Here is a 27,547-nt window from a genome sequence, read left to right as displayed (position 1 = left end):
GACCGCGACGAAATAGAGGCCTTGGCAAGGCAATCTCATCAAGGATGATCTTAAACTGTCTGAGAAAACTTTCCACGAGTTAAGAGCAGGGGACTCGGTACGAGTTTTAAAATTGATTTAATTTAAAAAAAAAAAAACGAATTCGAACCCTGACATCCGAAAGAAAAAAATTTATTTACAAAATTTGATTGTTATTGGTTCAAACACGTAGGCATGGTATTTTTTTGAAAATCGCTAAAATAAGAGAGCTTAGTATGGATTGGAGGGACAGCTGTCCATCCAATCTAGGCCCATACTAAGCTTGCTTATTTTATCGATTTTTAAAAGAGTACCATGCCTACGTGTTTAAACCAATAACAATCAAATTTGGTAAAGTTACTAATGTTTGGATGCTGTTTCAGATGACAGGCCCAATTTTCAATTCAATCGATATTGAATATTTGTACCCAGTCCCGCGCTCGTTTCAAGAAAACAAAGCACAGTTTTTGTGACATGACTCTCTTTATTAAACTTTACAAGCCTCCTTACAGGTCAATAAACGAAGTGCGTACAAAGGTATTAATTAGTATTTACTCATGACTTTATATCATCCTGGCCCGGATATCGTAGCCGATATTGCAGAAGACAATCCCTCGCCTACAATCTTGTGATTTCCAGAGCCTTTCGAGCGCACTGGCCAGCGGTATAGATCTGAGCGATCAAACTGGAACCCAGAGTCCTTCGGTTCCTCGGCAGTAGCAGACCGAGGAGGCGGAGGTTTGGCACCGACAGATTTTCCATTTGTTTAACAAAGTTCAGTGTCAGCTCTGTTCATATCCTTCTGTTTTCATGTCTGTAATTCCCAGCTCGTCCTCCTGTTCCTTAGTTCTCTCGTAATGAACTACCTCCAGTTCAGGGTCGGGATCAGGCGCGTATAAATTCTGCAAAAAGGAAAAGCATCGTTTCGTTAGTTCCCTATACAATTACAAAGCTTGTAGCAGCCACAGTGGCCTCATAAGTACATTTGGACTCCAGGTTAAAGGAACTGTGTCACGGCCGAGTTACGTTTTTTTAAAATATTTGCCAAATTCTCGCTATGAAACTTAATGCATGTTTGCAATAAAATATCTATGGATATAAATGACAAAACCATAGCTTCATTGTAACCAAATGTTTCTGCTGGAAGTTATAATTGAGAGATACAAGCAAACGAGATTAACTTTGAAAACTGTTCAGCCCAACAGTACTCAAAAAAATCCCATTTCATAATCCGTTTTAGTCTTCTTCACATTTGGCCATCCGTACCTTCTTTTGTATTTGCTGTGTTAAGAGGCCCGGGTTCAATGGCCTGCGAACAGGCGCGCTTCGCTCGCGTTCGCAGCTCGTTTCGCCCTCGGAAACCCCACTCGGGAGCCTGTTCGCAGGCTAGGGTCAAGCGCTCGTCAAGGTAGTTGCGTTATTATTGGGCAGGAAATTTAACTCTTACAGTCTCTTTCCAAGGTACCAGCTAACTTTACAGGAACCTGGCAAAATTATGGGCGGGGGGGGAGAACTGCATGTGATGGCATAGCAGAAAAGCAGTTCTCTGATCTCAATAATTAGATGACATTTCATCTTACCTTAGCTACACAACAGAAATTTGACAAGGGTTTGACTGAGCGAGGGTAAAAAACGTTTTTTATGGGCCAGCTTCCACTTTCACAAGTGTCAAAAAGAGACAAATTACATTCCAATTGACTCAGGGGACATTATAGTGTAGAAAATTACCTGGATGTAACTGTTTCCTGCTGGGTCGTCCAGTATAATCGCCACATTCATTTCTTCACCTTTTATTATCTATAAAAAGTAATTACATTAGTTCAGACTACGGGACTGTTTACATGATTCCGGAATGACTTTCATTCCGGAACGAGTTCATTCCATCCCCATACATTTCTCTGTATCTGTTTACATGATATCGAGACGAAAGTCAAGTCATTCTGGAATGAGTTCATTCCGGTTTTCATTCCGGAATGAAAGTTTCGTTCTGGAATGACATTTCATTCTGGTATCATGTAAACACAGAAATAATTTCGTTCCGAGATGAAATCGCAACTCATGAAACCGCATACGGACTCCACAGTTGAATTCAGAGCGAAAAAACGTAATAGCATTTACTGTTTAGCCCAAAGAAGCAGCTCTATGGTCAAATCACTCGATAAAATTGCAGATACGGCCATTAATGGGCACAAAAACATGTTTGCGCGAAACATGCACCATCTTGTTTTGATCTCGTGCGAAACATGCGCCACCTTGTTTTGATCTCGCGCGAAACATGCGCCTCCTTGTTTTGATCTCGCACGAAAACCGCGCACGTGAAAATGCCTTTGGTTGAACCGGTCGACTCTGTTATGTAAATGCAGAACGAACTTTATCCCGGAACAATTTCGTTCTGGAATGAAAGTCATTCCGGAATCATGTAAACAGGCCTTAATTGTAACATGTGAACAACACATTGTACGCGTATAACAGTACCACAGGGAGAATTCACAAATGACAATTTCCCTTGAAGTGGGGAAGGGAGGGGGAAAGAGGGGTGTGACGTGCCGAAAAATGAGGAGGAGGGAAGGCGGGGGGGGGGGGGGGGGAGGAAGTAGATAGAGACAGTACAAATATGTTACCTTATCTAAGCCAGTCAGAAATTTCGTCAAGTTCTGATTAAACAAGGCAGGGCTGTCTCCCAGACCAAATGGATTCACTGATTGCAGCTATTGCAGAAGGAAAAGAAAGGAAATAAAGGAATACGTGACATTAGCGTGTTGTAATAAAGGATTCACTGGGTGACTTATAGAAGATTTCGCGATCGTGAGTAGGGCCAACACCTCTGAAAACATGGCGCGAAATACATATTTGCATGCGAATCGAATGACTAATAATATCTAACGGCTAACTCCAGATCCCTTTGGCTCCTGCCTAACACACATTGGAGACATTCAGCATCACTTTTTTAGTGCAGTTGATTTTGGTCCTTTACCAATAATTTTTCGGTCTTAACGTTCGTTGTCCATTAAAATGGATCGAGCCACATGTAAGTCAGACCAATCCTGAGTACTATGTTTTTTTTATAGTACAAGGGCATGGTCCCTCCAAAAAAAGCAAAAAAAATTGAAAAATGGACAACGGATTCATAAATCTTGGTTGTTCTTGTAGACACAAACGCGTGGAGGGACAGTCAGGACAGTCGCCATATTTGTTGTTCATTCATTCCATAGTTCATCCTCACAACTTAGTTAAAATGCCCGAAATTCGTTAATATTTCGCTAGGATGTGCTCTTGGCGCCGAAACGTAAGCTATGGACCGCAAACGGCGAGCCGCTAACTGCAGTTTGCCGGGGCAAGGGAAAGGGATGCTAAATGTCCCTGATACATGACTTGCGCGTCGTGAAACTGTAATAGATTCCCACCAGGTCCACCAAAGCTAAATGGATCCAGATGCACTAAGGGCCTGTTTATATGGAGAAGAGTTGTTCCTGGTAGGAAGGCTACCCTCTCCCCCGAGCTATCTTTTGCCGAGCGTTTATATCAAAAAGTTGTCCCTGTTGACTGAGCTCTGTATGTGTCAACTTGTCCCTGGTAGGCGAGGCGAAAATAACCAAACTGTTTATATGGAAAAAAGTTGGCTCGCTCCCCAGGGTCACCCTACCTTCAAAGCGAGTGACCCTCCACCCAGGGTCACCCTGCCCCCCGAGCCAACTTTGCAATTTCTCATATAAACAGTTCGCAGCTATTTATAAAGAAACGTATGAAAGCTATCTCGCCCGGGGTGGCTCGGTATGGAGGGTAACCCTCCTACCAGGGACGACTCTCCTCCATATAAACAGGCCCTAAGATATGGGAGAATCGGCCCGAGACTTTGCGAGTCGGCAGACCATGAAAGAATATGTTCCATCGCTGCGGGGAGGAGGGTGGGGCGAAATCTCCTAGCAAGGGTACTGAGACCTAAACTTTACTGTAACTGGCTGAATTATCAAGAAGGCTGCTCGTAAATAGAAGGGTGAGGTCTGTGGGAATGCCGTGTACCCCTCTGGGTCACGCTGGGAATTTAAGGTAGCGCATCGTGGTAAATTTTGGCTTTTGCGCATGTTTTCCCTAATAAGAATAGCTTTAATATTTGCATATGAACAACAACAACGATCAACTTCCAGCAAGTTTCACTCGGAGATTCTAAGGGACGGACCATTATTTTCTTGGAATGGGGGGGGGGGGGGATGAAAAATTTTCCTCTGCAAACTTTTTTTTTTTAGTTTATGCACCTCTGCAAACATTTTTTTTTTCGAAATTCTTACTATTTTTTGTTATACATATCGTTTTTGCAAACAATTCATTTTGTCTTTCCAGGCCCTGCAAACAATTTTGTTCAATATTCCCCCCCCCCCTCTAAAAAAAGAATGGTCCGTCCCTAACAAGACTTCATGTGGAGTTTGACAACCGAGACGAAAAAAAATAAATAATAATAAACGTGGCCGTGATGTAGAGATGGTCGTTAGTAAAGGCGCAACTGTATTTCAATCGAAAAAAGGACTCATTTGCCATCAGATTTCCATTCAAACATTGCTTCTCTCAATTGTTGTTCTTCTTTTGAAATGATACCTGAAAACCGTGCCATCTTCTGTTACCGAACATCTCATAACATAGAAAAAAGAGAAACCGCAATGATCTCTTCACCTGATCCTTTACGTTACACAAAAGACCTTCCAACGTTGTGAATCGTCCTCCCAATGTTCCAGCAGTGGATGTAAAGTCCAGCGAAGGAATTATCACTTCACAAGTTTCCGACTGCAAGAAAAATGAACAAAACAAACAGTTTGTCTTTGTGCCTAGATGGATAGCCATTAAGGGGACCAATTATGCGTTGTGTGTCTTACACCCGCTTTCAGTGTTACGTGCATAGCGGCTTTCTATCGACATCCATCTTTTCGACGTGCTAAGCAAACAACACGGATCGAAATCCGTCAATCACAGCCCACTAGCGTGACCTTCTGTGCTCATTTGCATGAAACCAACAAAGGTATGTATCGGTTTTGATTGGCTCATTCAAACAGCACGTCGCAAGACAATGTCGAAAGATGAATGTAAAAAAGAAAGCCATGAACGTAACACTGAAAGCGAGTTTAAGTCTAGGTGGGGACCCATTATGGGGACCCATTATGCTCTGCGCTTACATCGTTGCGTCGCTTATGTACCTTGGATAACGCAAGCACGGGCGGTTCTTCGTCACAGCCTCTGAAGGCCTACAAAAGGATGGTTTAACCATATTCGAAAGGACTCAAGCATAAGTACAAGGTTGAACATAATGTAAAGGCTTTGCGCCTGCATATGCCGCCTTGTACGTATGCTTCTCAAACTCATTAATAATTCATAAAGTTAAAACAACAAAAAACATAACCGTGAAGGAGGTTTTGATACCCGGTCTTTACTAGCATAGATATTTACAATTTTATTTCTTCGTTTACTCCATATTTTTGTTTCGATTAAGTAGATATATATGAAACATTGACAGTGTTTCATCGGCTATCCAAACACCTCGAATTTCGTCAAAAATACTCCGCTGCACATCGTTTTTCAACTCTCTTCTCGGTGTTTGGATATCCCGATGAAACACTGTCTCTTGTGTTTGATATATCACTTTCCACACTGAAGATATTTCGCACAATTTTTAAAACAATGCTCGCCAACTTCGTAAGGGCGAACCTAAAATTTCATGTTCGGCAATAATTTGAAGCCATTTGAATCCTTGCAATCATTAAAAATTCTTCATTTCCAGTGGGTTCAAGCCATTTATCAAGTCCTTTTCTACAAAATCAAACCATTATTGTTGGGTTTCCTACGATCTAAGCAAGTTTTCAGCTTCACAAACTGGCGTGCCTTTTATAGCCATACCTTCAGAACATCCCTGTTAAGGTCCACCGGATCTGTTATTCTGAGAGTGAGTCTGGTCCCTGTTGCTTCCATTCCAGCTGAAGAAAAATTCAAAACAATATCTTAAGGAGTATTTTAGGAGTACTTAGGAGTGCAGCTTAAACGAAAGGGTACAAGCAACGGGAAATTTCATGTAGGGGCTAGCCAACCTAGAGGGCTGGTACGATTACGTAAATTGCGCGCAAAAATGAAACGACGCGTTTAGCGTACGGCGTGTGTGAAGTTTCCGCCAAAACAGGGCCCATTACTTTGTCACGTGATCTTGTCAATCGTTTTAGAAAAAAAAAAAGAATTGACCGAAAAGCAACTCAAGGTGAAAAAAAAAAAAGAAAAACAACAACAACAACTTACCGCCCGACTTTACTTCATTTGTCCTATGCCCGCAAGCATCGCAATTTGTTGCCATGACAATGACTTCTTTAAAGTGTGGAATAGCTACAGTGTTTGTTAAGGTGAATCAATCTTACTACATATAAATCTGTGTACAAATACACGCAGGCAAAAATGGCAATTGGTGTAATACTGTGTAATAGTATTTGAATATTTTTCCAGTTCCAATAATTTTTCACAATGTTCACATGCAACCAAGAAGTCTTTGTTAGCATTTATCAGATAAATGAAAAGGAAAATCGGATAAAGGAAAACAATGTTTCCTCACTTGAGGAAATATTGTTTTCCTTTTTTTCTTAGCGCGCAAACGGGGAAACATTTCCTACGTTAATAGTAAAAGGTTTCTAAAAAAAAATTAGAAAGTTTTGTTTCTCAGGAGCAAAATGCTTCTGCAACTTCCTCGTTACAAGAAGAATAATTTGGCACTTTAAATTTTGCAACAACAAATTACTTACTAACTAAAGTAATTTCGCCGTATTGGTACTCATTTTCGCGGGACATAATTTTTAAGATTTTCAAACAATTGCGAAATTAAGACCCGCTAAAACTTATTTTTTAACATTTTCAATTTTTTTTTTGGTCTAATCGCGAAATTAAGTTCTTGCAAAAAACGGTTATTCGCTTTTTCACTCCCATATACATCTTGTTTTATTTAAAAACCCCCAAAATTGCAGCATTGTTTTCAATTTCTCTGGGGACGATTGCACGTCACTGTAAATCCCAAGAGAAATTGAAAACAATGCTTATCAAAAATTTTGGGGTAAACAGATGTATTATGGGAAGGGTGAAAACAGCGAATAGTAATAATAAGGTAGTTTAACAAACGGAGTAGGGCCTTGGGGATACTTTGCCCTGGTGCAAACCCCAGATGCCCACCTGCTCCAAACCTTAATGAATCTCCTGCCTTATTTTGTTGAGTAATAAAACAATTGTCTTGCTGTTCAATTTCGCAGAATATTGTCTACCAAATATCAGGCGATATTATGTGCGACTTCACGGGATAACTTCTAGTGTTCAAAACAAAACTCCACGTCCACATTCAGGAGTGGCTTCTTTGGAAAAACAACAACAACAACAACAACAACAAAAACAACAGCAGGATACCAACAAGTTTCATTCTTGTTTCTGCAGGTGCATTGCAAGATGAACAATTTGTTGGGAAATTTAGGACCTACCAGAAGAACAAAAAAAAGATATTACAGATTAGCATACACCAAGCCAGTAAACAATGCATTATGCTTGCCCTAATTGGTTAATCAAACAGTGATTATCTGCTCGATTTACTTGTTTGCAAAGTGTAGTCATAAGAACAATGTCAGTGAAATTCTCTGTCTTTTACAAGTGGCTTCTGGACATACCTATGCAAAAAATATTTATCTAGCATAACCCAGTGGCTGACAATTATTGTTAAACAGGCAATCGTTCTCCTTGGGGGGGGGGGGGGGGGGCTCCCACATGAAACAGACAGGGATGCTCGTCGGAAATTTGAATGAAAGCAATCTCGTGACGAATCTGAGCACGGCTCAAACCTTTTTGACTCCTACGAGATACCATTTTAAAACATTTTGAAACACATATTTCTTTATTTCTCGATGTGGCACACCTAAACAAGACCTTGTCAGCTTAAAATATTTGTCGTTTTGCACAGAACACCCTAAGCATGACTAAATTCAAAATTTTCACCCCTTAAGGAGGCGATAAGCAGCTCCATCTCTTCAAGTTCATATGGGGGACCCCCTCCACTTCTCTCAGATTGCATAGGAACCAGTGATTGATACTAGGCCTTTGGAACACAGTAATTGTGAATCCCAGTAAACAAAACCATCAATAAATAAGTTTAGTTCAGTCACTGGGTTTTACTTAAACAATATCGTAATATGTACAACTTCTCACTCTGCGTTTTAGTATGATAAATCATTTCATACCTCTTCTTTGACAGTTTTTTCTTTGTTTTCTCCATCTGTGAAAAGAGAATTGAGACATGATCAGCAATCAATATGTATGTACTTACCCCCGGTAATTGAAGAAACGTTGACCATGTAAAAAGCATAAAGCATGAACAATATTAGCCTGTTCCAGGCTCTGGGTAGTTGAAGGGGAAAGCGAAAACGCGGGCGAGCGAGAAAAAAAAAACCAAGGGGGGACGAGGCGACTACCGAGAGCCTGGAACAGGCTAGAACAATATGACCTAATGATATTCTGGAAAGACAGCATTGGCAAGCTAAGTAATATTCCTTTTATTGATATTCAAGATATTGTCTTTCTTTGAGAGCCTTAAAAGCATAATTTATACAACCTGTCTCATTATCATGTTTATTTTGTCACAGAAAAGGATTGTTTTCCAATTTCCCAGTTAACATTTGGGTCGCATTGTTCATGGTTTATGCTTTTCATGGATCAACATGTGAAGAGTTACAAAAAAAAAACTGCCAGGATCCATGGGCTAATACAACTTGGTAAGAGGTTTGGGTGGGCTTATAAACGGAGGGGCTTATATCCGGGCTGGGGGGGGGGGGTCTTATTAGCGGAATAAAAAAATGTTTTGAAATGAGCCACAGGAGTGTTTATTGCAATATGTTTTTAAGTTAAAATGCATAATAAGGCAACATTACTTTAGCCCTGTTCAGTTGTCATCCGGCAGAAAGGGGCTTGTATCCAGGGGGGGGGGGTTATAACCCGATGTATTTTTTTGTTTCCAGGTAGATGGGAATATAACCGGAGGGGGGGGGGCTTATAAGGGGGGGGGGGGTTGGTTGTTGGGCTTATAACCTGAATCTTACGGTCTATGATTTTCTCACCTTCATCTTGGTTTTCCTCCACTTCATCAGCAGTTTGAAGTCCTAGTTTGGCATCCTGCTCTGGCTGCCGAGTGTAATGTACAACAGTCATCTGAGGATCCTCTTCAGGTGCATGTGGATTTTCTATAAAGCTGTTACCAGATGAGTCATCCAGAATCAGAGTGAATTTCATCTCTCCATCGCGACATTTTGCCAGCTGCGATACAATGTTATCAATCTTAGCGGCATTTTCAGGATCAATGATCTGTGTAATAAAGAAAGACAAAGAAAGCAACATTTGTCAAACAGAAAATTATGTGTTGATTTTAAATAGTTTAAGGTAATGGTTTAATTTTGTGAATGGAACTGAAAGAGTGGTTTTAGCGGTTATTTGCAATTGGGATAGTGCATCTATTTTTTGTTCAATCACTAATATGCAAATAAAGATGTTTTCTTTTCTTTTTTTTTTGATTTGTTTGTTTTGTTGTTTTGAATTTGCTTTTTAACTCCATTATTGTCTCTGTACATCTGCTTCCTTGGATAAAATTACAAGCTAATATTAATATAATTTGGTTTTTGAAAACTTGTCGTCTTTACCTCAATTGATACTGAACTAAACTTTAATAACTTTGCAACTAAACTTGAATAACTTTGCATCCAAGCATTAAAATTCAGCACACAGAACTTAACAAACAATTAGTAATAACAGAGAAAGAAGAGTTTTTACAGGCATGAGCATTCCTTTGCTCTTTTAAGTAGACTGTGACTGACTAATGTTAATCCTACTCAGAGGGAACTTAAGTAATAAAATACACGGTAATAATTAATAATAATAACCAGGTCAATATGTCTACATTGTACATTTATACATCTCATGCTAAGTCAATAAAAATGATTTCAACATTGTATAATTATTATTAATACTTTAAAATTACTTGATAATACTGCACTGATACCTTTCTGACTGGTTGATCTTGCCCCAAGCCAGTAATAGCACGTTCTAAAAGCCCTTCAATGGTGTTAAGTTCTGAAAAAAAAATTTCAGACACACAATAAAACAATGTGAAAGAGAGCAATCACAGTAATACAGTATGTTTCAATTTTTATTTTACAGACCACTAGACCAACTTAAATCATAAGTACGGAACCAGGGATGTCGTTAAGGGCCGGCTGCCGGCTAATTTCACCGGCTGAAAGGGGACATAAATCCGGCTGAAGTTTCACGTGAAAACAAAGACTTGGGTAAACTTTTAGAGCTGCCAAGGCCAAATAAGCCAGCTGGCTTGTTGATCGATGAGCCACCTTAGTGTTTTCTTAGCTACATCCCTGAAGTACGTTAATCTTATTTGCTGCACTAAATGCTAGCATATCTCAGAAGAAACTGCTGTTAATTGCCAACCTTACCTCCTTTTCGTGAAAATGCAGGACTCTCGAACTCTAACTCTGGAATAGTGAATGATGCAGCATCTGATTTTACAACTTGTCTGTTTAAATCCTGCAGGAAATAGAATACCACAAAACATGTTCTGCATCATTTTCTCATTTTGAATTCAGTTCTCAAACATAACTTTTGCATGGTGGACTGGAAATATATATAAAAAAATCATTCCTCAAACTATGTAGGTAAAGTTGAAACGGCCAATTGTTATTAATACCGGTAATCACTGATCAATCTTAATTTTTGCTTTTTTTGGGTATGGAAATGATTGCATATTACCGGTAAGAGCCAAAGTGAAACATGCCAAAGTTGACATAAAACCCCTTCTTATCAAATCTTATATGGTCAGATTTGAAGTTCCTCTCAAGCAAATTTTGCACTGCGCAATGTTCACATCACTTAAGGTCAGGACTGACTGTGCTTCAAAATTCAAAAACTAACTTAAGCCACAACTTGAAGGGCAGGCTTAAATTTTGAGCAAGCAAGCATAGGCGTACGAGGCGGGGGGGGGGGGGCGCCCCCCGCGCCGTCGGGCTCTCTCGGGCAGCCGGCTCCGTCCGCCCCCCGCCCCTTGCGCCGGGCGCGGGCGCGTCAGCTCTGCCCTGCCCGGTCCTCCTGCCTTCTCTTCGTGGCACATGCTCCCAAACTTTTTTTTCTGGAGGATTCAGTGCATTGGGGGCGGGGAGGGACGCTGGGCGAGGTTGGCTTGACATCTCGGACACGCCACGAATGGCTTTGGGCGGCAACTCTCACGTTTGTTGTCCATTCTTTCCTCTCTCACGTCATTTTTTTCGGGCAATAAGGTTTCCGCCCCCCAGGTCCGAGGTCCCGTACGCCTATGCAAGCAATGTTAACACCAATTTTCCAAAGCAATTATTTTCGCCCTCTTTGACATCTTTCCCTCTTTGTGGTTTTATGATAATAATTTTCAGTTGATACATGAAAAATAAAACTTTTAAAAAAATCATCCAGATAAAATTGTAATTACTGTGTAGTTTTCCTAAGGAATTAATAACCAGAAACCAGAACTACAGTATTTAATAGAATTAAAAGGAAGATGAGTTATAACCAAAAACATTTTTTTAGCTCACAAACTAAGGTACCTTTGGTGATGAAACTGCTAGTTTTATGGTACATCCCTTTTCTTGTATTCTTCCTGCTGACTGGATTTCATTATTGGTATTTCCACAGTGCGGACAATCGAATGACGTGACAATAACTTCTCTGAAGTATGGAATTCTTGTGAGAAGCATTCTGGTGGTCCCCTATTTATTACAAATTAAAGAGAAATTATGGGGGATCAGTGGACTCACATGACTAAATTATACAATTTATAAAGTCTGATTGTTGAAGTGAACAATTATCCTGGGTGCGAAAAGGAAAGGGGGGACTCCAACATGAACATAACAGGCTCATCAGAAAATTTGAACTAAAGCCCTAAAGGAAACCACTTGGGCATGGAGTCTACAAGCTTTTTTTTTTTTTTACCCACACCCAGAGCAGACCTCTCAAGTCTCACAATTTTGCCGTGAGACTCACGACTTTTAGTTCAATCTCACGGTCTCACGACAAGACACAAAAATCTCACGATAAACAGAGTCACAAGCTATAAGGATACAATTTCTTGTATAATGTCATTTTTAGCTTACTAAAGGCGATTGTCTTGCGCCAATTCTGTGTAAATCCGTAGCCAGCAAAGGTATTTCATTAGTTCGTTCGCTGGACACACAATCGAAACCCATAATAAATTTATATAGAAGACACAAGCCGTGAAAAGAACATTAATTTTTGTGTTGCTAAAACAGGAAAAAAACTCCTTCTCTTGATTAGCACCTGGTTTTAGTTATTTTTGTCCGTCAGTTTCAAGATTAATCTCCCGGTTTTTACTCGAATCTCCCGGTTTTTTGACGTCGATCTCCAGATTTCCGGTTCTTTGAGGTTGAGAGGTCTGCAAGAGATACAATTATCATGCCTGATCGGTCTAGATAGCCAGAATAATATGACAGCACTTTTCTATTTTTTCACTTGAAACCTTAGGGACCGTTCATTTTTTTATGGGGTAGGGGGGCTGGTGGGATTTGACACACAGTCACTGTTATATATAATGCCCCCTCCCCCTTCTTCATTGGAAATTTTTTTCCTGGCCCCTCCTCAAAATCCAATTTTCTTTTCAATGACCCCACCCCCACAAAAAATATATCAGGTGAAATTAAAATTTATCAAGCGTTATGACTAAAGAATGTATCAGTTGTTCACTCATAAAAACGGACAAATTACATTTACTCCATAAAGCTAACATTGACTTGACTGTTTATTGTGGATGCCGTTTATAAGTATGGGTTGATTGCATAATTTGTTACCAATATACTGTTGGGTTGAGTTAATATCAAAGTAGGGGTACATAACAAAGTAGGGTGGTCCGGGGGCATCCTACCCCGGCAAGATTTAAATTTTCAGAACCACAGGAATGTTAGGAATATTACTATTAGAGAAGCTCTTATTACAACACCTAAAAGTATAAATATTTTCAGTGACCCCCCCCCCCCTTACTGACCATATTTTTTGCCTGCCCCCCCCCCCTTGAAGCCATATTTTTTGCATGACCCCCCTCAAATCCCACCAGCCCCCCTTCCTCATAAAAAATGAACGGTCCCTTAAATGAGACCTTGATGGCTAACAAATATTGGTGTTCTGTTTAGGGAGACCAAAATCCTTAATTTACACCCCTAAGTGAGACGACAAGCATTGTGTCCCTTTCATATTAGGAGTCTCCCTCCACCACCTTGGGACAGTCATGTTACATTTTATACCTGCCAACTTTTTCTGGGTCAAAGGCGTGAGATTTTTATCCTGAGAGTGCCAGGATTTCTGAAGACGATACGACAATGTCCAAAGTATTCCGAAGATGTCCGAAGTATTCCGAAGACATTCCGAACATATCCCGATGCCAGTACGTGGACGTGTTTTGCTAAACACGACCTCGTTCCCAACGCTTTTTTTTGTCAAAACTTTGTCATTTTCGGGGAAAGTATTGCAATTTACTCATTTTACATGGAGTTTTCTATTCTCACACTAGTTTGAGATTACATTTTTTTGGACAAATGTGTCGTTTGTGGTTGTAATAACTCACATTTTTTGACTAGGCGTGAGAAATTGGGTCGTAAGCGTGAGTTGGCGTGAGATCGAAGTTTTCAACTCGCAGGCGTGAGACTCATGCCCAAGGCGTGAGAGTTGGCAGGTATACATTTAGTGACTCAAAGAAAATCTAGTTGGCAGGATAAGACATTAGTTGATCATAGCTTTAGTGGAGCTATTATGTTCCACCATTTTACCTGACAAAAATGTAACTGAGTTAAGTTAATGGTTTACTTTTTATATTCTAAGTGCCAGTGACCCAAATATCATTTTCCCAGTGAAAATTTGCCCAAATCCCAGTTCCCATATTTTTACCTTAAGTTTTCAGGCTCCTCACACAATTATTCTAATTATAGACGTCGACCCTTCATTTTCACACGTATATGTAAACTACCCAAAGTAAAAGCTTTAAAATATGCTATGATATTAATATATGGAACGATTACACCTAATGCACAAAACTCCTAAATTTTCGTAAGGTTTAAGCTTACGTATTAGATACTCACGTTTTGTTCGCAAGACATACACAGGCTTTCAACAGAAGTAGTTTCTGGCTCATCGTCAACATTGATGTCTTTAAATAGTGGCTCCTTTGGTTCTTCGTTCATTATTCTAGACCAATCGCACTGAATTTGAAAATAAACCTTTAAAATGCCTCGAAAATTCGACGGAAAAATCACATTTATTAAGCCATGTGTCACGTTCTTGAGCTTCGAGTTTTTCCGATCGGTGATGTAACCGCACAAAAACCGCAGGCTCATTCTATACTCGTATCCTAGTCTTTCGCCGGTTCCAACATGGCAGCCAATCGAAGAGCCAATCAGAATCTTTCATCAGCATTTGCACATGGTTCACACGATCAAAGATGGGGAATGTACTAGCGGCTTCACCGTCGAATCCCTCATCTTCCAGCAACGTTACCTCCATACCGCCGCCTCCACCTCTTACGGCCCCTCCTCCTATAGAGACAAAGCCACCGCCGGCGGAGAAACAGGCGAATGACAACCCCGGAACGTACGAAGACTTACACAAGGCGTGCAAAGGTAGGTTTCAAAAGTTCGCACAGAACCCGTGTAAGTTTCACCGGCTTCGTGCATTTCCCTGTTATGTAAGACTTCAGTCGTTGTAGAGCTGAATCATGAATCTTTAAGATCCCCTTGATGTATTGTTAAGAGGTGGAAAGTGGCTCGATTCCTGTAAATTTCACCCTGACTTTCACGTGTCAATTCAGAACAGCGCTGATATTTTAGCTCGTGTTCAAGAAGTTTTAAAATTTCTGGCTCACTGGCAAAATGCAGTCAGTACGGATCCAGACATTTACAGATAAGACATGGTGAATCTGCTTTACACATAGATTTTGAGTACATATTTTAACCAGTTTAGCTTTGATTTTCGTAATAATTCCGCAAACAACACTTGTTACAAATATCTGTACTCCACTGCAATATAGCATAGTCACCTTACTCCACCCCCACAATAAATTTCTTTATCCTTGACAAGTGATAAAATTATAATAAAATCTTTGTTGTACACCCTCAGATCTCAGAAAAAAATGCGCGGTTACAGAAAATATCCTTAACTACCCAAAAAAGGTCACTTGAAATTTTTAAGGGGAGGGGTACTTACCATACATGTACCAGAGTTTCAAAAGGGTGGTGGGAGGTGTATGGATGTTTTCTGGAGAAAACAACTAATCAGTCAGTGAGTGAGCCAAAGTACCTCAAGCAGGGAATCAAGAGAGTTCAACAAAAAAATCTTACAGTGCGACTCGCCGGCGTGCCGTCTACCGCTGGGGCCCCCGTGGGCCCGGGTCGTCCCCGCGCTCCTCTCTCGGGGCGCGGGCGGCGCACGGGTGGCTCCTCGTCGTCGGGGGAGCGGGTCGTCGGCCCGCGCCTCTTCCTCCCGCGTGCGCCTCTGGCGGGGGGTCCGGCCGCTGTCTCGGCCTCTGTCGGGGCGTGGTCCGGGTGCGAGGGTCTTCGCGGGCCCGGCCGGCGGCGGTGTGTCTTCTGGGGTGCGCATGTGATTCCTCCGCGGGGTGTCGGTTGTCTGGATGATGTCACATCTTGTCTTTTCTTCTTTCGGTCGCATAGGCGAGTCCTGGGGTCCGACCGTTGTTGAGTTAATTTTTCTGTTCTTTGTTTCGTCTGCGTCTGGTCTGTTAACGAGGTCGACATCCTTTGTTCTCAATTTACGTTGTCATTGTTAACTTTGTTCCAACTGTCCCGGTTCGAGTATTCGCACTGTAAAATAGCAAACCAATGTAACTGTGTTGGAATGTTCTTCAAAATATTTCCAATTTGGTTCATGATGATCAGTGGTATCAGCCTCCAGTTCTGCTTTAAAAATGCTTTGATTTTGTTGACCAAACTTTTCTTATGAGGGCCATTTTACAAAAGGATATTCAGGGTTTTTGTGAAGGTTTTTATATGTTTTGGAAAAGTACAGGTACCGTATTTACTCGATAAGCACCGTGGCGCTTATTAAATTTTTCGCCTGGCGGCGCTTTTATTTGGCGCCACTGTCTTTTCTTTTTCGTTTCGTCTTTTGTTGTCAGTTTCATCTCTTGCTGGGGTGGCGCTGCTGTCCTGGCGTCGGGCCCTTTCGTCTCGTTTGTTGTGGTGCTTGGTCGGCGCTTGCGTTTTTCGGAATTCCTTGATAGCCCGCATCTGGACTGCGGCGCTTTCGGGGGGCGCTTATTAGCTTTTTTTCCCATCGGCGCTTATTCGGGGCGGCGCTTTCGGGGGCGGCGCTATTCGAGTAAATACGGTATGCCACTACATGGAGACAGTTTTGGGTTTTAGCCAGTCACAACCAGAGGGGTCTGGGGCATACCTCCAGACTATTTTTTTTTTTTTTGAAACCTAAATGCCGGAAACACATCTCCTCAAACATTAGTTTAAGGGATCACTTAAACTGTGCATTGCTCTGACGCCTGAAGTAGCAGACGAAACCTTGCAGATTAACTGGCAAAGTTTGCAGGCTGCCAGTTGTTATGTATGTTAAGGTTTAAATTTACCGTATTTATTCGATTAAGCGCCCAACCTCGAATCGCCCACCTCGTTAGCGCCCACCCTGTAGGTAGGAAAAGTAATAAGCGCCCGCCTCGTGCGCCCACCCCCCCCCTTTAAAATAAGATCAAAGAGGAAATTGATTATTGTTGAGGGATAAAATTGACTTTTCGGACTCCCGAGGCCGAGATTTTTAGTTTTTACTGAACTGTCAATGAATATTCAGCTTTCGTACATCTTGCATTATAAACGTACTACTTGCTAAAAATGGTGAAATTTATAGCGCCCAGCCTCGAATAGCACCCACCTCGAATAAGCGCCCACCCTCAAGGTCCAAAATTTAATAAGCGCCCAGGGCGCTTAATCGAATAAATACGGTATCTTTGGTTTTAAATGTTTCAAGTCAGTTTGATTTCCCCTTTGTTTTAGATTATGATAGTGAATTTGAGACAATCAAAACTAAAAATCAAACTGGTTTGAAAAAATTTAAACCATAGATAAATGTTTATTTAAACCGTGACATATACAACCCTGATGTTGTCAAAAGGTGACTTCTTAAAAACATGAGCTAGAGGACCTGCACTGATTACTTTCTGTTGCTTTCTAGATGTTTTCCCAACGCCATTTGAAGGCTGTAAGCTGGTCATCAACAAGGGCCTTAGCAATCATTTCCAAGTCAGCCACACTCTCCAGCTCAGTGGGATGGGGCCTGGGGCATACCACTTTGGAGCAACTTATGTGGGTAACAAGCAGATGGGTCCTAATGAGGTAATTGAATGCGTCATGCAATGTCATTGTTAGGGATGTGGTTGCCTATAAGTACATGTACAATGTAGCAAGTTTGACTGTGGGTTGGTTGAATTTACCATATTTATTTGATTAAATGCCTCCCATTGAATAAATGCCACCCTCTAATACACACCACATTTTAGAGCAGAAATTTTAATAAACGTCGCACTGTGATGCGGCTTTTATTCGAATAATGTACAGACTCAAAAAGCAAATGCAGTTATGATCAAGTTTGAGCAAGCCTAAAAAATTATTTTCCTTGATGAAAATGACTTATCAGACAAGCACCAAAACATGTTTCTGTTTTATAAAATTAACAATAATGTGCAGTTACCATACTAATGTTTTCAAGAAAGAAATTGAATTTTGAAAAAAAAACACCACCCTCATATAAACAGCGCCCTGAAAGAAACCCTACACTCAAATCACCAAAAACTTTAATTATCACTGCGGCATTTAATTGAAAAAATACAGTATTGTGTTAAGATATAAAGTTCCTGATGGCATCACAATGCTAATATCACTTGTTTCTCACTTCAGTACACTTGCATAGTGATTTTTAGCAAAATTGGACCACTATTTTTTTTTTTGTAGTTTCCATATGTCTTTCGGCTCTTGAGTTTTCAAATTAAAACTAGTGACACTGTCTCTTTACATGTCATTTCCCTGTATTGCATTGTGCATCCTTACTGCGCAGAATTTTACGCGTTATTAGCGCATGCACATAAACAAAATGGTGGCTTTTTTTCTATGCGGCTTAGACCGTGAGTGAAGTAAATTGTTGTTTTCTCGTTAACAAGTATGGTATGGTGACCTTTCAATTTTTTCTCATATTTTGGGTGTAGTGATCAAATTCTTTCTGTAAAATGAAAACAGGTCAATTCCTATGTTTGAAAAATAAATTATCGCTAAAAACGTGTACTTTGCCAGTACTTGCAGAGAAATTATAAAGGAATTATATGGAATATACATGTATAAGGCCTTCCTGCTCCTATGGTTAAAAATCTATGTTCAGTTTTATTTCGGGGCAATGACCTTAAGTTGACTATGGCTCTGGGCAGGAAATAGCTATGATAGCGTGCGATAGTTCTGTCTTTAAGTACATGTAGCTTTAATCAATGTTACCTCTTTTGTCTGTGTTTCATGCTGTAAAGTCACTGCAATTAAACTTAGCAATTATCTAACAAGTATCAAAGGGTAAATGTATTACACTTTCTGTGATTGCTTTGTAGGCATTTCCTGTGATGCTTGGAGACATAGACACAAGTGGTAGTCTTAATGCTCAAATTATTCACCAGTTTACAGACAGAATCAGAGGGAAAATGGTAGTCCAGGTAATGCTTCCGCTTCTTACTCAACTTCAAGTCACATGTAGCTTTAATCAATGTCACCTCTTTTAAAATGGACATGCAAGCCCTGACCAGTGCCAGCTCTTTATCTTACAATGTTCTCTACCCCATAAGGCAAAATAACATATTTAAGACTCCCTGTCGACTGTTATGCATTGTGCACCTCACCCGAGGTTTCATAGGCTACAAAACCTCCAATTTGTTGACTTGTCGATCATTTCGCTCTTTAATCCTTTATGATCTGAGGCATCCATCACGCTTTTCAACAGTTCATTGATGAATTTATCATGGGTTACGTCCATGTCTCGGGGGTGTTGTGGCTCTGTACACCCATGGGGGTGTTGGGTATATATTTGCGTTGTCTTCATTGTCTTTCGTTTGCCCTCTTCTCCCATCTGTTGGCAGTTTGAGTGTTCTGATTTTTGTTTGTTTTCTTTTTTGTTTTGTGTGTGTTAAGGGGTCCACACAGTTCATGTTGCACCCCTAAGTGGTTGCCTATTCATGATTATGTTTTGTTTCGTTGGCGGGAGGATGAATAATTTTATAACTATAGTTCTAGCAACTCGGGGGTGGGCCACTAAAAACCGGTCTTTAAAATATATTTTTTTATAGCCATCCCCCCCCCCCCCCCTGTACTTTATAACTTGCCCCTTATCAACAAATAAAGTTGTTGGTTGATATGACTGTTGTGTTGAACTTTCTTTTACAGACTCAGAAGTCAGTCTGGGTTCTAGTCCAAAGTGATGCCGAATACAAAGGCAACGACTTCACTGCCAGTCTTACCGCTGGTAACATAGATATACTAAATGGCTCAGGAATCCTTGTAGCACACTATCTTCAAAGAATGGCCCCACGCTTCGACGTAGGAGGAGAATTGCTTTACCACTATGGCTCTGGCCAGGAAATTGCTATGATGTCACTTGCTGGACGCTACACAGCAGATAGGTGGATAGCTTCTGCGACTGTCGGTCAGACAGGATGGCATTTAAGCTATTGGCACAAGGGTAACGAGAATGTTAAAGTTGGCGTTGAGTATGAATATAACACAAGAGCCCGCGATAGTTCTGTTAGTGCTGGGTACCAAATTGAGGTACCCAAATCTAATCTTACATTTCGTGGAATGGTGGACACAAACTGGACAGTGGCTGCTATTATGGAAAAGAGACTACTTCCCTTACCGTTTACTTTTGTATTAAGTGGAATGGTTAATCATTCAAAGCATCAAGCACGGTTCGGTTTCGGCCTCAACATAGGATAAATGCTTTTACCAGTACCTGTAATAGGTTTTGTTTGTTTGTATCACAATCTTTTGTGGAGGCCAAATTTCCACATTTTGTGTGGTCTTGTATCTTGAAGGACAAATACCAGAGTGTTTTATTCAACTGGGAGTGGTTAATTTGCAGAAGAGAATATGTGCTGTACAGTACAGTATATAGGATAAAGAACTATGTATTGTATTTTACTGACATTTGTGGTACATGTAATTATCTACACCTTCAGCGAAAAAAGGTGCGATTCACCGTCAATTTTTAGAAATGGAACATTCCAGTGGTAGAAAAAAGCATCCCATGTTTTTGTCCAAGAATAAAAGCTCGATTAAACGCTAAAAGTGCAGAAGTGTCTGGGTCAGTTTATGATTTCTATCTTGTGTGTCTACATTTATCTTGCCAAGTGACTAATGGCTAGTAATTTGGTCTTTCAATATCAATCCACTGGAAATCAACTTTTTAAAAAGGGATTACCGCCATTAAAGGGCACAAAATTTCGTCTCTTCATTTATTTTTTATCTTTTTATTTTCAATGAAATCCCAATTTCTTTTAACCCCCCAGTAACTCCAAACTTAAGTTCACTAAGTTGTTTTTCTTGGATTTACTTCATTCAGTCGAACACTTAAATTTGATCCGCGATTTTTCGATCTCCCGATTTCTCGAATCAATTTTCATTTCCCTTGAATAGGATTGTGGCCAACTCAAATCATATAACGCCTGTAGCCATCGATGCCTCTCCCCAGCTCCCTTTGCTGACTTCGAGTTCGTTGGAAATACCCGTAGAAGGCCTCATAGGTTTATCCCACTCGCCTAAAATTTTCTTTACCGACAGTAGTACGATGTTATTGGTATTAAAGTAGATAGCTATTTTCAAACGTTTTCGGATGTATAAACCGTCCTCCCCACCCACCCCACCCTAGAGATCACTAAGAAGCGCGTCAAAATCGCGGATGAGAGGACCTCGGAGAACGGTCAAATATTAAACCGCGGCTGAGTCCCAATATTAAACTCGACCCTTCAAGGGAAATCGAAATAGGTTCGAGTTATCAGAATTCAATTGTAAATACATTGTATGTCAAATTCATTCGACCGTTTATACGGATCTAGTTGTATTTTTCAGTTGCATGACTTGTGTTATATATTTTTAACGACTGCCCATGGCGGAAAATATAAACGCGAAATGTCAATATTTTGTGGATGATATCTCTCAGGGAGCAGGAAGAAAACTATAATCTTGGTGACCGGGGAAAGCGCGTGATAATTATATAAAAAGGGATTTTTTAAACCTTTGTGTTCCATTCTACGAGTTCTTTCAACTTCGTAGATATAAAAACATTCGCGTTTTGCGTGTGAGACTCGCGTGTGCGAGACTCGAAAACTGGTAAATGTCATTTCTAAGTGTAAATAAATTTTGATACTTCAAAAAAATTTGCATGCTGTATTATTTGAATTTATCCTAGACACTGATTTAATATACGTGTAGGCTCTGTGTTTATGGCCTTAATTTCAAACCCGTGCGGGCGGTTCTTATTTCTAAAATGTACTGTGTTTAACCGAAATAACGTTCTCGGTTCGCTCTACTCCGAAGGCAGCGAAAACAAACGGCCCAGTTCAAAAACCCCAAAGAGGGACAGCGGAAAATTTCCAATACTTGATAAACAAATAGAATGACTACGAAACGCGTTAGACCACCGAAATTTTCTTGTCCGATGTTTACAGTGGAAGGTTCCCATAAACTACTTCCGGAAAAAAGAAGACTAATAAGAAAGGTAGTCATTTCAGTGAGGGACGTTCATTCTCAAACTCGGGGATATAAACACCTTTATTTCACGCTGCACAATCGAGAGGTAAGTGGGATATTTTGATATGTAATGTAGGGTTATTTCCTTGATGTTATCAGTACGAATGATTGCTATCTATTGGAAACTAGGCGGGTTTCCCATGGAAGAGTATCGGACATGTCGGATTCGACTATAAAAGCTGCTCCTTCCATCCCGAAGTAAAGGCGAAGCCAAAAACAAGGACAACAACAAACTAAAAAACCTATTAGCACTGTAATAAATGTACAGCTAAGTCTACGAAAGCTAACTAAGTAAAGATGTATCATGTAGTGCAGTCCCGATGCAAATACATTTTTTCGGTTCCAACTCCCTGTAAATCAGCTTGAATAAATCGAAACTGTTAAAGGAAGTGTCTTGCTCAAGACTAAAGACTTGGCTTCACTTGGCACTGTTTAAAATGATTCGGGATGTTTAAGGACAATTTACTATACTACAATTCACTGACGATTCCAAAGGCCAAAAGAAAAGCGCTATAATAAATTTGCGGACCGCAATGTTGTGTAATGGCCATGGCATCAATTTTGAATAACCACAACATTTTTTACGAAAAAAAAAAATGTTCACCGAAGCAGTGTTTTACGCGTCATACTCCATCCCTTGGTTATTCTTAATATGTTGCTCAAAATATTTTACATAGCTTAAAATAGTCTTATTGCGGGAGCCAAATTGTGACCGTGCTTTAGAGCAATTCTCAGAAAAACTACTGGAATCAATAGTTTTATATGGTCAAATGATAAGTACTTGTAAGTTAAAAAAAAATCAAAACGATACAACACTGTTTTAATCAAAGAGAAGGTTGAACTGGAAAGCAAAGCTCGGATATCCTATTAAAATGTATATTATTTCTTTGCCAAAGAAATCAGCTTTCTTTTAGCATTGAAGTTTAAGTTTATGGTTTATAGCTAAGGGCCGAATCGCACTAGCGGACAAATTTTGTAACAATTGATAGATTTCATCATTAACGTGTCACTTGTCACAGAAAACAAGTGCGAGTGCGTTTTTTTTGAGACCTAGAACTTGTCCAACATTTCAGGAAAACAAAGAAGCAGTTGTCTTATGATTGGTCCGCGTTGCACGCGCGATAGATGTTGTCAAACAATTGCAAAAACAAGTGCGAACGACTTGTTGGACAAGGGCAAATTTTGTTAAAACGGACAAATCATCAAAGGGGCCGAAGTCCTGCCTCAAGGCAGGACTTTTTATGACAAGTCGCATTCCCATGCCCCTCGTAATGCCAGATAACAATACGTTGTTGATTGGCTATTGTGTTTGGCCCAAATTGCACCGAAAAACAACACGCACTCAAAAGTTGTTGGGATAGTATGCACCGTGATGTGGCTCTCACTATCGTAATCCAGCCGCAAAATCTTTTCGCGAGAGGCAAAGCATATTTATAAGTGAAGTGTTTCGGCCAAATGTAAGAATGAGAAAAGAAAAAGTTATCTTGAGACGACTCATTATTCTACTGCATGAGAACGCGTACTTTAAATGCCAACTGTTTTAGATTTTTTACCGCGTTGTACTGCATATTTGATGTTTGCCCAAGACGGCCGTGCTGAGAAATGTACAGGGATGGCAGAAGCACGTGCAGAGCTATTGTACTAATAATTACACCTTTTGTTTTCTTAAAAATGTCTCTGACTTGTCGCGACAATTTTGTTTTTGTAAAAAATGTTATGACATTTAAAACTTGTCCGCTAGTGCGATTCGGCCCTAACTCAAAATCGCCGTGTTTCATTTAAGGTCACTAGCCTTGGCGCGCTATAAGTGATTTTTCTCAAAAATACCCTCTTAAGGAAAAAATATATATCTATATTTAGATTGACCTTCACTGAATCACTCAGTAGAACCATGAAAACTCTATACGGCAAGTTTAACAACTCTTATAAATATAACTGCGTAGATCTCATTCTTTTCGCGCTTTGCATTTATGTACCCTTTAAGATACTGAAGACCGTTCAGGCAACTGAAACTAATCAATGGTCCAACTTAACATATATAAACAGGCATAAAAAGGTTTCTTGCGCATTGTAGATAATCCTGCATGCCTCACAACGCCTCAGAGATCTACAAAAAATACTTATGAGAAGGGTTTTCCATGTTAACTGTTTTAAAGTACAAAAATGTTGCATCTAAGGTGTAACTTTTAATTACTCAGCTTGGACAATTATCCCCTCCTTATTTCCCTCCTCCAAAACCTCGATCATGGTTATGTGATCACCAAATATTAACAATTTTTAATTGTTGGCTTGTGCACCGTTTTAACCCCAGGCTTGAATCCTAATTCTAACTTTTCCTCATTGTTTGTCATAATTTCTCTTGCTTAAAATGAAAATAAGGAGGTGCGTCATCGAGAGAATCGATTGTTTATTTGCCTCAGCCTCTCTTGCTATTTGCTGATGTGATCTAATTTAATTTGTTAGTATATTAATTGACATATATTATTTTTTAATTACAGGAGTAAATCATGTCTGTTTTATTTGCGTCGATTTTTGTTGGCCTCCTCTTTGGTTTCGTCAGTGGTTACTCGGCCAAAGGTATAATACAGATCATGTTTTTCTCCTTTTTTCACTCGTGTGTTTGGTCTAATTAAATTCTTAATATTTAAAGTAAGTTTAAAGGTTTCGAGGAGTTACTACTAAGGAAATGTCTGTGAGGTAGTTTAAAAGTTAAAATTAAGCTCAGTCTAAAAGAAAATTACTAACTTTATTTCTTTCTTTTTTTTTCTGGTGTAGATTACGCACTTCATTTCCCAAACAAAGGAGTGACTGATTACGTCAACATCTGGGGCATGCGCAGTTTGACTAAGTTCACTGTGTGTTTCTGGCTGAAGTCGAGTGGTAGGAATGGGGGAACACCATTCAGTTACGCTGTACCAGGACGGGACAATGAAATACTTTTCTTGGGTTACGGAAAGTTTCCTCTGTGGATTGGAAACCAATACAGGTAACACAAGTGTGTCCATGGACCTGGTCCATGTCATCCTCGGAGACCCAGGGGCAGTTAGTGGGGCGAGGGAAACGCGAAAATGCGGGTAGAAAATAGTGCGAAACTGCGAGGGAAAAAATCAGCATATTAAAATTGTATTGACTGAAAGTGCCCCTGGGGAAAGAGTCTTACCAGACCAGTTCAAAAAGCTCTCTGAATACTGCCTCCTGATTGGGCCGAAAAATCTTTTGTATTCCCATTGTATTGTTCTGACCAATCGGCGACCAGCCTGACTACAGTCCTTTTGGTGTGTTTCAAAAGGAAATATGTACACAAAGCCAGTTCGCTCGCCATACCTGTCTTGCTTGTTCGCCAAGAATTTGCTCGGGAAGGAAAAGTTTCAGCTAGTGCCTTCCCTGGTTGAAAACGTCGAACGTTTGACGGCCATGCACGCGGAGAAACGGCGGATTCTTCAGATTGTGGTCGATCGCAGGTATCGTAACACTTGCATGCTGTTTGCGAGTTTTTAAAGTTTGTGTGCGATATGCTAGTTGCACTGCTGTAATGGATGTTTTCAGATTTTTTTCTGGGAAGATCAATGGCAGCTTAACGCGAAACTTTTCCAAACAAGAGTAATTATTTTTACGAACAAGCCCGGCAGATGTGTCAAGCGGCCGTCTAGCTACGCGTGCAAAGCGTGCAGCAGCGATTCCTAATTTTTTTTATAGGTGAGATAATAGAAGATCGATCGCAGCTGGAAGCGAAACTACAACAACAAAAGAAGTTTATTTAAACAATCATATTATTTACAATATTTTTCACCTCTCGCAATTAGCCTAGTAATTCGAGACGGGAGGTGAAGAATAAAATGAAGAAGAAAAAATAAATAAATAAAGTTTCAAAAAGGTATTAAATACCTTATCTACATTAAAGAAAAGATAGCAATAAGAAAGATAACTTCGAATATCATAGTAATAAATTAAAATAACAATGTGCTTAAAGTTACATTAAGCTAAAGATTTTAGGAAGTCAAAAACTATTTCCAAACAAACTTTCAAGACCTTACATTTTGTAAATTTTCCCGTCGATCGACCGATTAGCTGCGCGCGCGTGTAATGCGTGCAGCACCAATTGTAGCACTCAAATGACGGTCATATTTCCCATGCAAAGACAAAATTTTCCCGACACTTCACATCCAAGTTGAGGAGGCACTAGCCGAAACTTTTCCTTAACGAGCAAATTCTTGGCGAACAAGCAAGACAGACATGGCGAGCGAACTGGCTTTGTGTACATATTTCGTGTGAGAACACACCAAAAGGACTGTAGTCAGGCTGGTCGCCGATTGGGCAGAATAATACAAAGGGAATACAAAAGATTTTTCTGCCCAATCAGGAGGCAGTATTCAGAGAACTTTTTGAACTGGTCTGGTAAGACTCTTTCCCCAGGGGCAATTTCAGACAACACAACTTTAATATGCCGATTTTTTCCCTCGCAGTTTCGCGCTATTTTCTACCCGCATTTTCGCGTTTCCCTCGCCCCACTGACTGCCCTTGGGTCTCCGAGGATGGGTCCATGTTTTATATACCTCCCCTTGATAATCCTTAATTTACCAGGTTGATTTTCAGAATGTCAATTACATCACTACTTTCACAGGTTTGTACATGTTAATGCTAATGACGGCAGATGGCATCACATTTGTGCCTCTTGGAGAAGCAGTGATGGCGCGATTCAGTTTTACAAAGATGGCGTGTTGCATATGCACGCAAGGGGTCTCAATAAAGGACGTTCCATTGGAGCAGGAGGGTCCTTGATGCTTGGACAAGAACAAGATTCACTTGGAGGGAGCTTCGACTCCAATCAGTCCTTCCAAGGATACTTGACAAATGTCAACGTGTGGTCCTACGTCCTTTCGGCAAGTACAATCAGGAGTCTGTCCAAGTCTTGCCTGTCAGGGGTGGGGAACGTGTACAAGTGGAGCGATTTCATTCATGGCATCAAAGGAAGGGCTCGAGTTGTCATCCCTTCTCCCTGCTATCCGCTGAGTTCTCGGGGCTGAGTAATCCGCGGCAGAAACACTGTGTTCAAATTTTGATAATGGCCAGATTAAGTAAAACTAAAGTAATTGTAAAACGAACATTGTAACTGTAATGCAATGAAGTAATAAGATAAAATAAAGTAAATGTAATCGAGCCAATAACACAGGTGTAAAATGACGAGAATAAAAAAATGTGTCTTCATAGTAAATGCTTGTACTTGTAATGTGTTCACAGGAAAACTGTGTAAATGAAAATTCCATTCAAAGTCAAGCCCTCTTGACAAATTGGAAACTAATACAAGTTCATTCGCGTTATTCTCAGGAGAAGGAGTACTGCTAAAAAGTCCTCAACCCGAACGTTACATTTGAAAAAAACTTGACGGGAAGTTGCCAAGGACGTTGTGTTTTAAGACTTGTCTAAATAATACTGTCTTGATATATATTAGCCAAAACATAGCTCAACTTTTTAAAGCACCGAAACACCTAAATATGTTATGAATCGGTGATCACCACTATTTATAAACCCAAAAATCTTCAATAACACCCATCACTAGTATTCTTGAGTACCCCTTCCCTCCCTCCCTCCCTCCCTCTGCCTCTCTCCCTCCCTCCCCCTGGCTCTCTCCCTTCCTCCCCCTGCCTCTCTCCTTC

The 27,547-nt window shown here is 40.3% G+C and overlaps 3 protein-coding genes across 3 annotated transcripts; 2 read left to right on the top strand and 1 right to left on the bottom strand.

Moving 5' to 3' along the window:
* Positions 1–471: 471 nt before the first annotated feature.
* Positions 472–14,394, bottom strand: LOC144663729 (zinc finger protein ZPR1-like). The gene is made up of 13 exons (XM_078524770.1): positions 14,184–14,394; positions 11,646–11,807; positions 10,509–10,599; positions 10,061–10,131; positions 9,126–9,369; positions 8,253–8,287; positions 7,432–7,498; positions 6,289–6,372; positions 5,899–5,975; positions 4,684–4,794; positions 2,640–2,726; positions 1,747–1,815; positions 472–920 (listed from the first exon to the last, which is right to left on the bottom strand). Exons 1-13 carry the CDS (start codon positions 14,283–14,285, stop codon positions 801–803), a joined length of 1,320 nt encoding a protein of 439 aa, XP_078380896.1. The 5' UTR covers positions 14,286–14,394; the 3' UTR covers positions 472–800.
* Positions 14,395–14,502: 108 nt separating this feature from the next.
* Positions 14,503–20,433, top strand: LOC144662905 (mitochondrial import receptor subunit TOM40 homolog). The gene is made up of 4 exons (XM_078523840.1): positions 14,503–14,720; positions 17,293–17,453; positions 18,707–18,808; positions 19,533–20,433. Exons 1-4 carry the CDS (start codon positions 14,543–14,545, stop codon positions 20,079–20,081), a joined length of 990 nt encoding a protein of 329 aa, XP_078379966.1. The 5' UTR covers positions 14,503–14,542; the 3' UTR covers positions 20,082–20,433.
* Positions 20,434–21,582: 1,149 nt separating this feature from the next.
* On the top strand, positions 21,583–27,082 carry LOC144662492 (neuronal pentraxin-2-like). The gene is made up of 4 exons (XM_078523304.1): positions 21,583–21,939; positions 24,392–24,470; positions 24,669–24,879; positions 26,515–27,082. Exons 2-4 carry the CDS (start codon positions 24,401–24,403, stop codon positions 26,915–26,917), a joined length of 684 nt encoding a protein of 227 aa, XP_078379430.1. The 5' UTR covers positions 21,583–21,939; positions 24,392–24,400; the 3' UTR covers positions 26,918–27,082.
* Positions 27,083–27,547: the final 465 nt, after the last annotated feature.

The sequence above is a fragment of the Oculina patagonica genome, chromosome 8 (assembly GCF_052425735.1).
Source record: "Oculina patagonica isolate OP01 chromosome 8, crgOcupat, whole genome shotgun sequence".
NCBI classification, from domain to species: Eukaryota; Metazoa; Cnidaria; class Anthozoa; order Scleractinia; family Oculinidae; genus Oculina; species Oculina patagonica.
The sequence above is the reverse complement of the archived record's forward strand: the minus strand, read 5'-3'. Positions and strand labels throughout refer to the sequence as shown.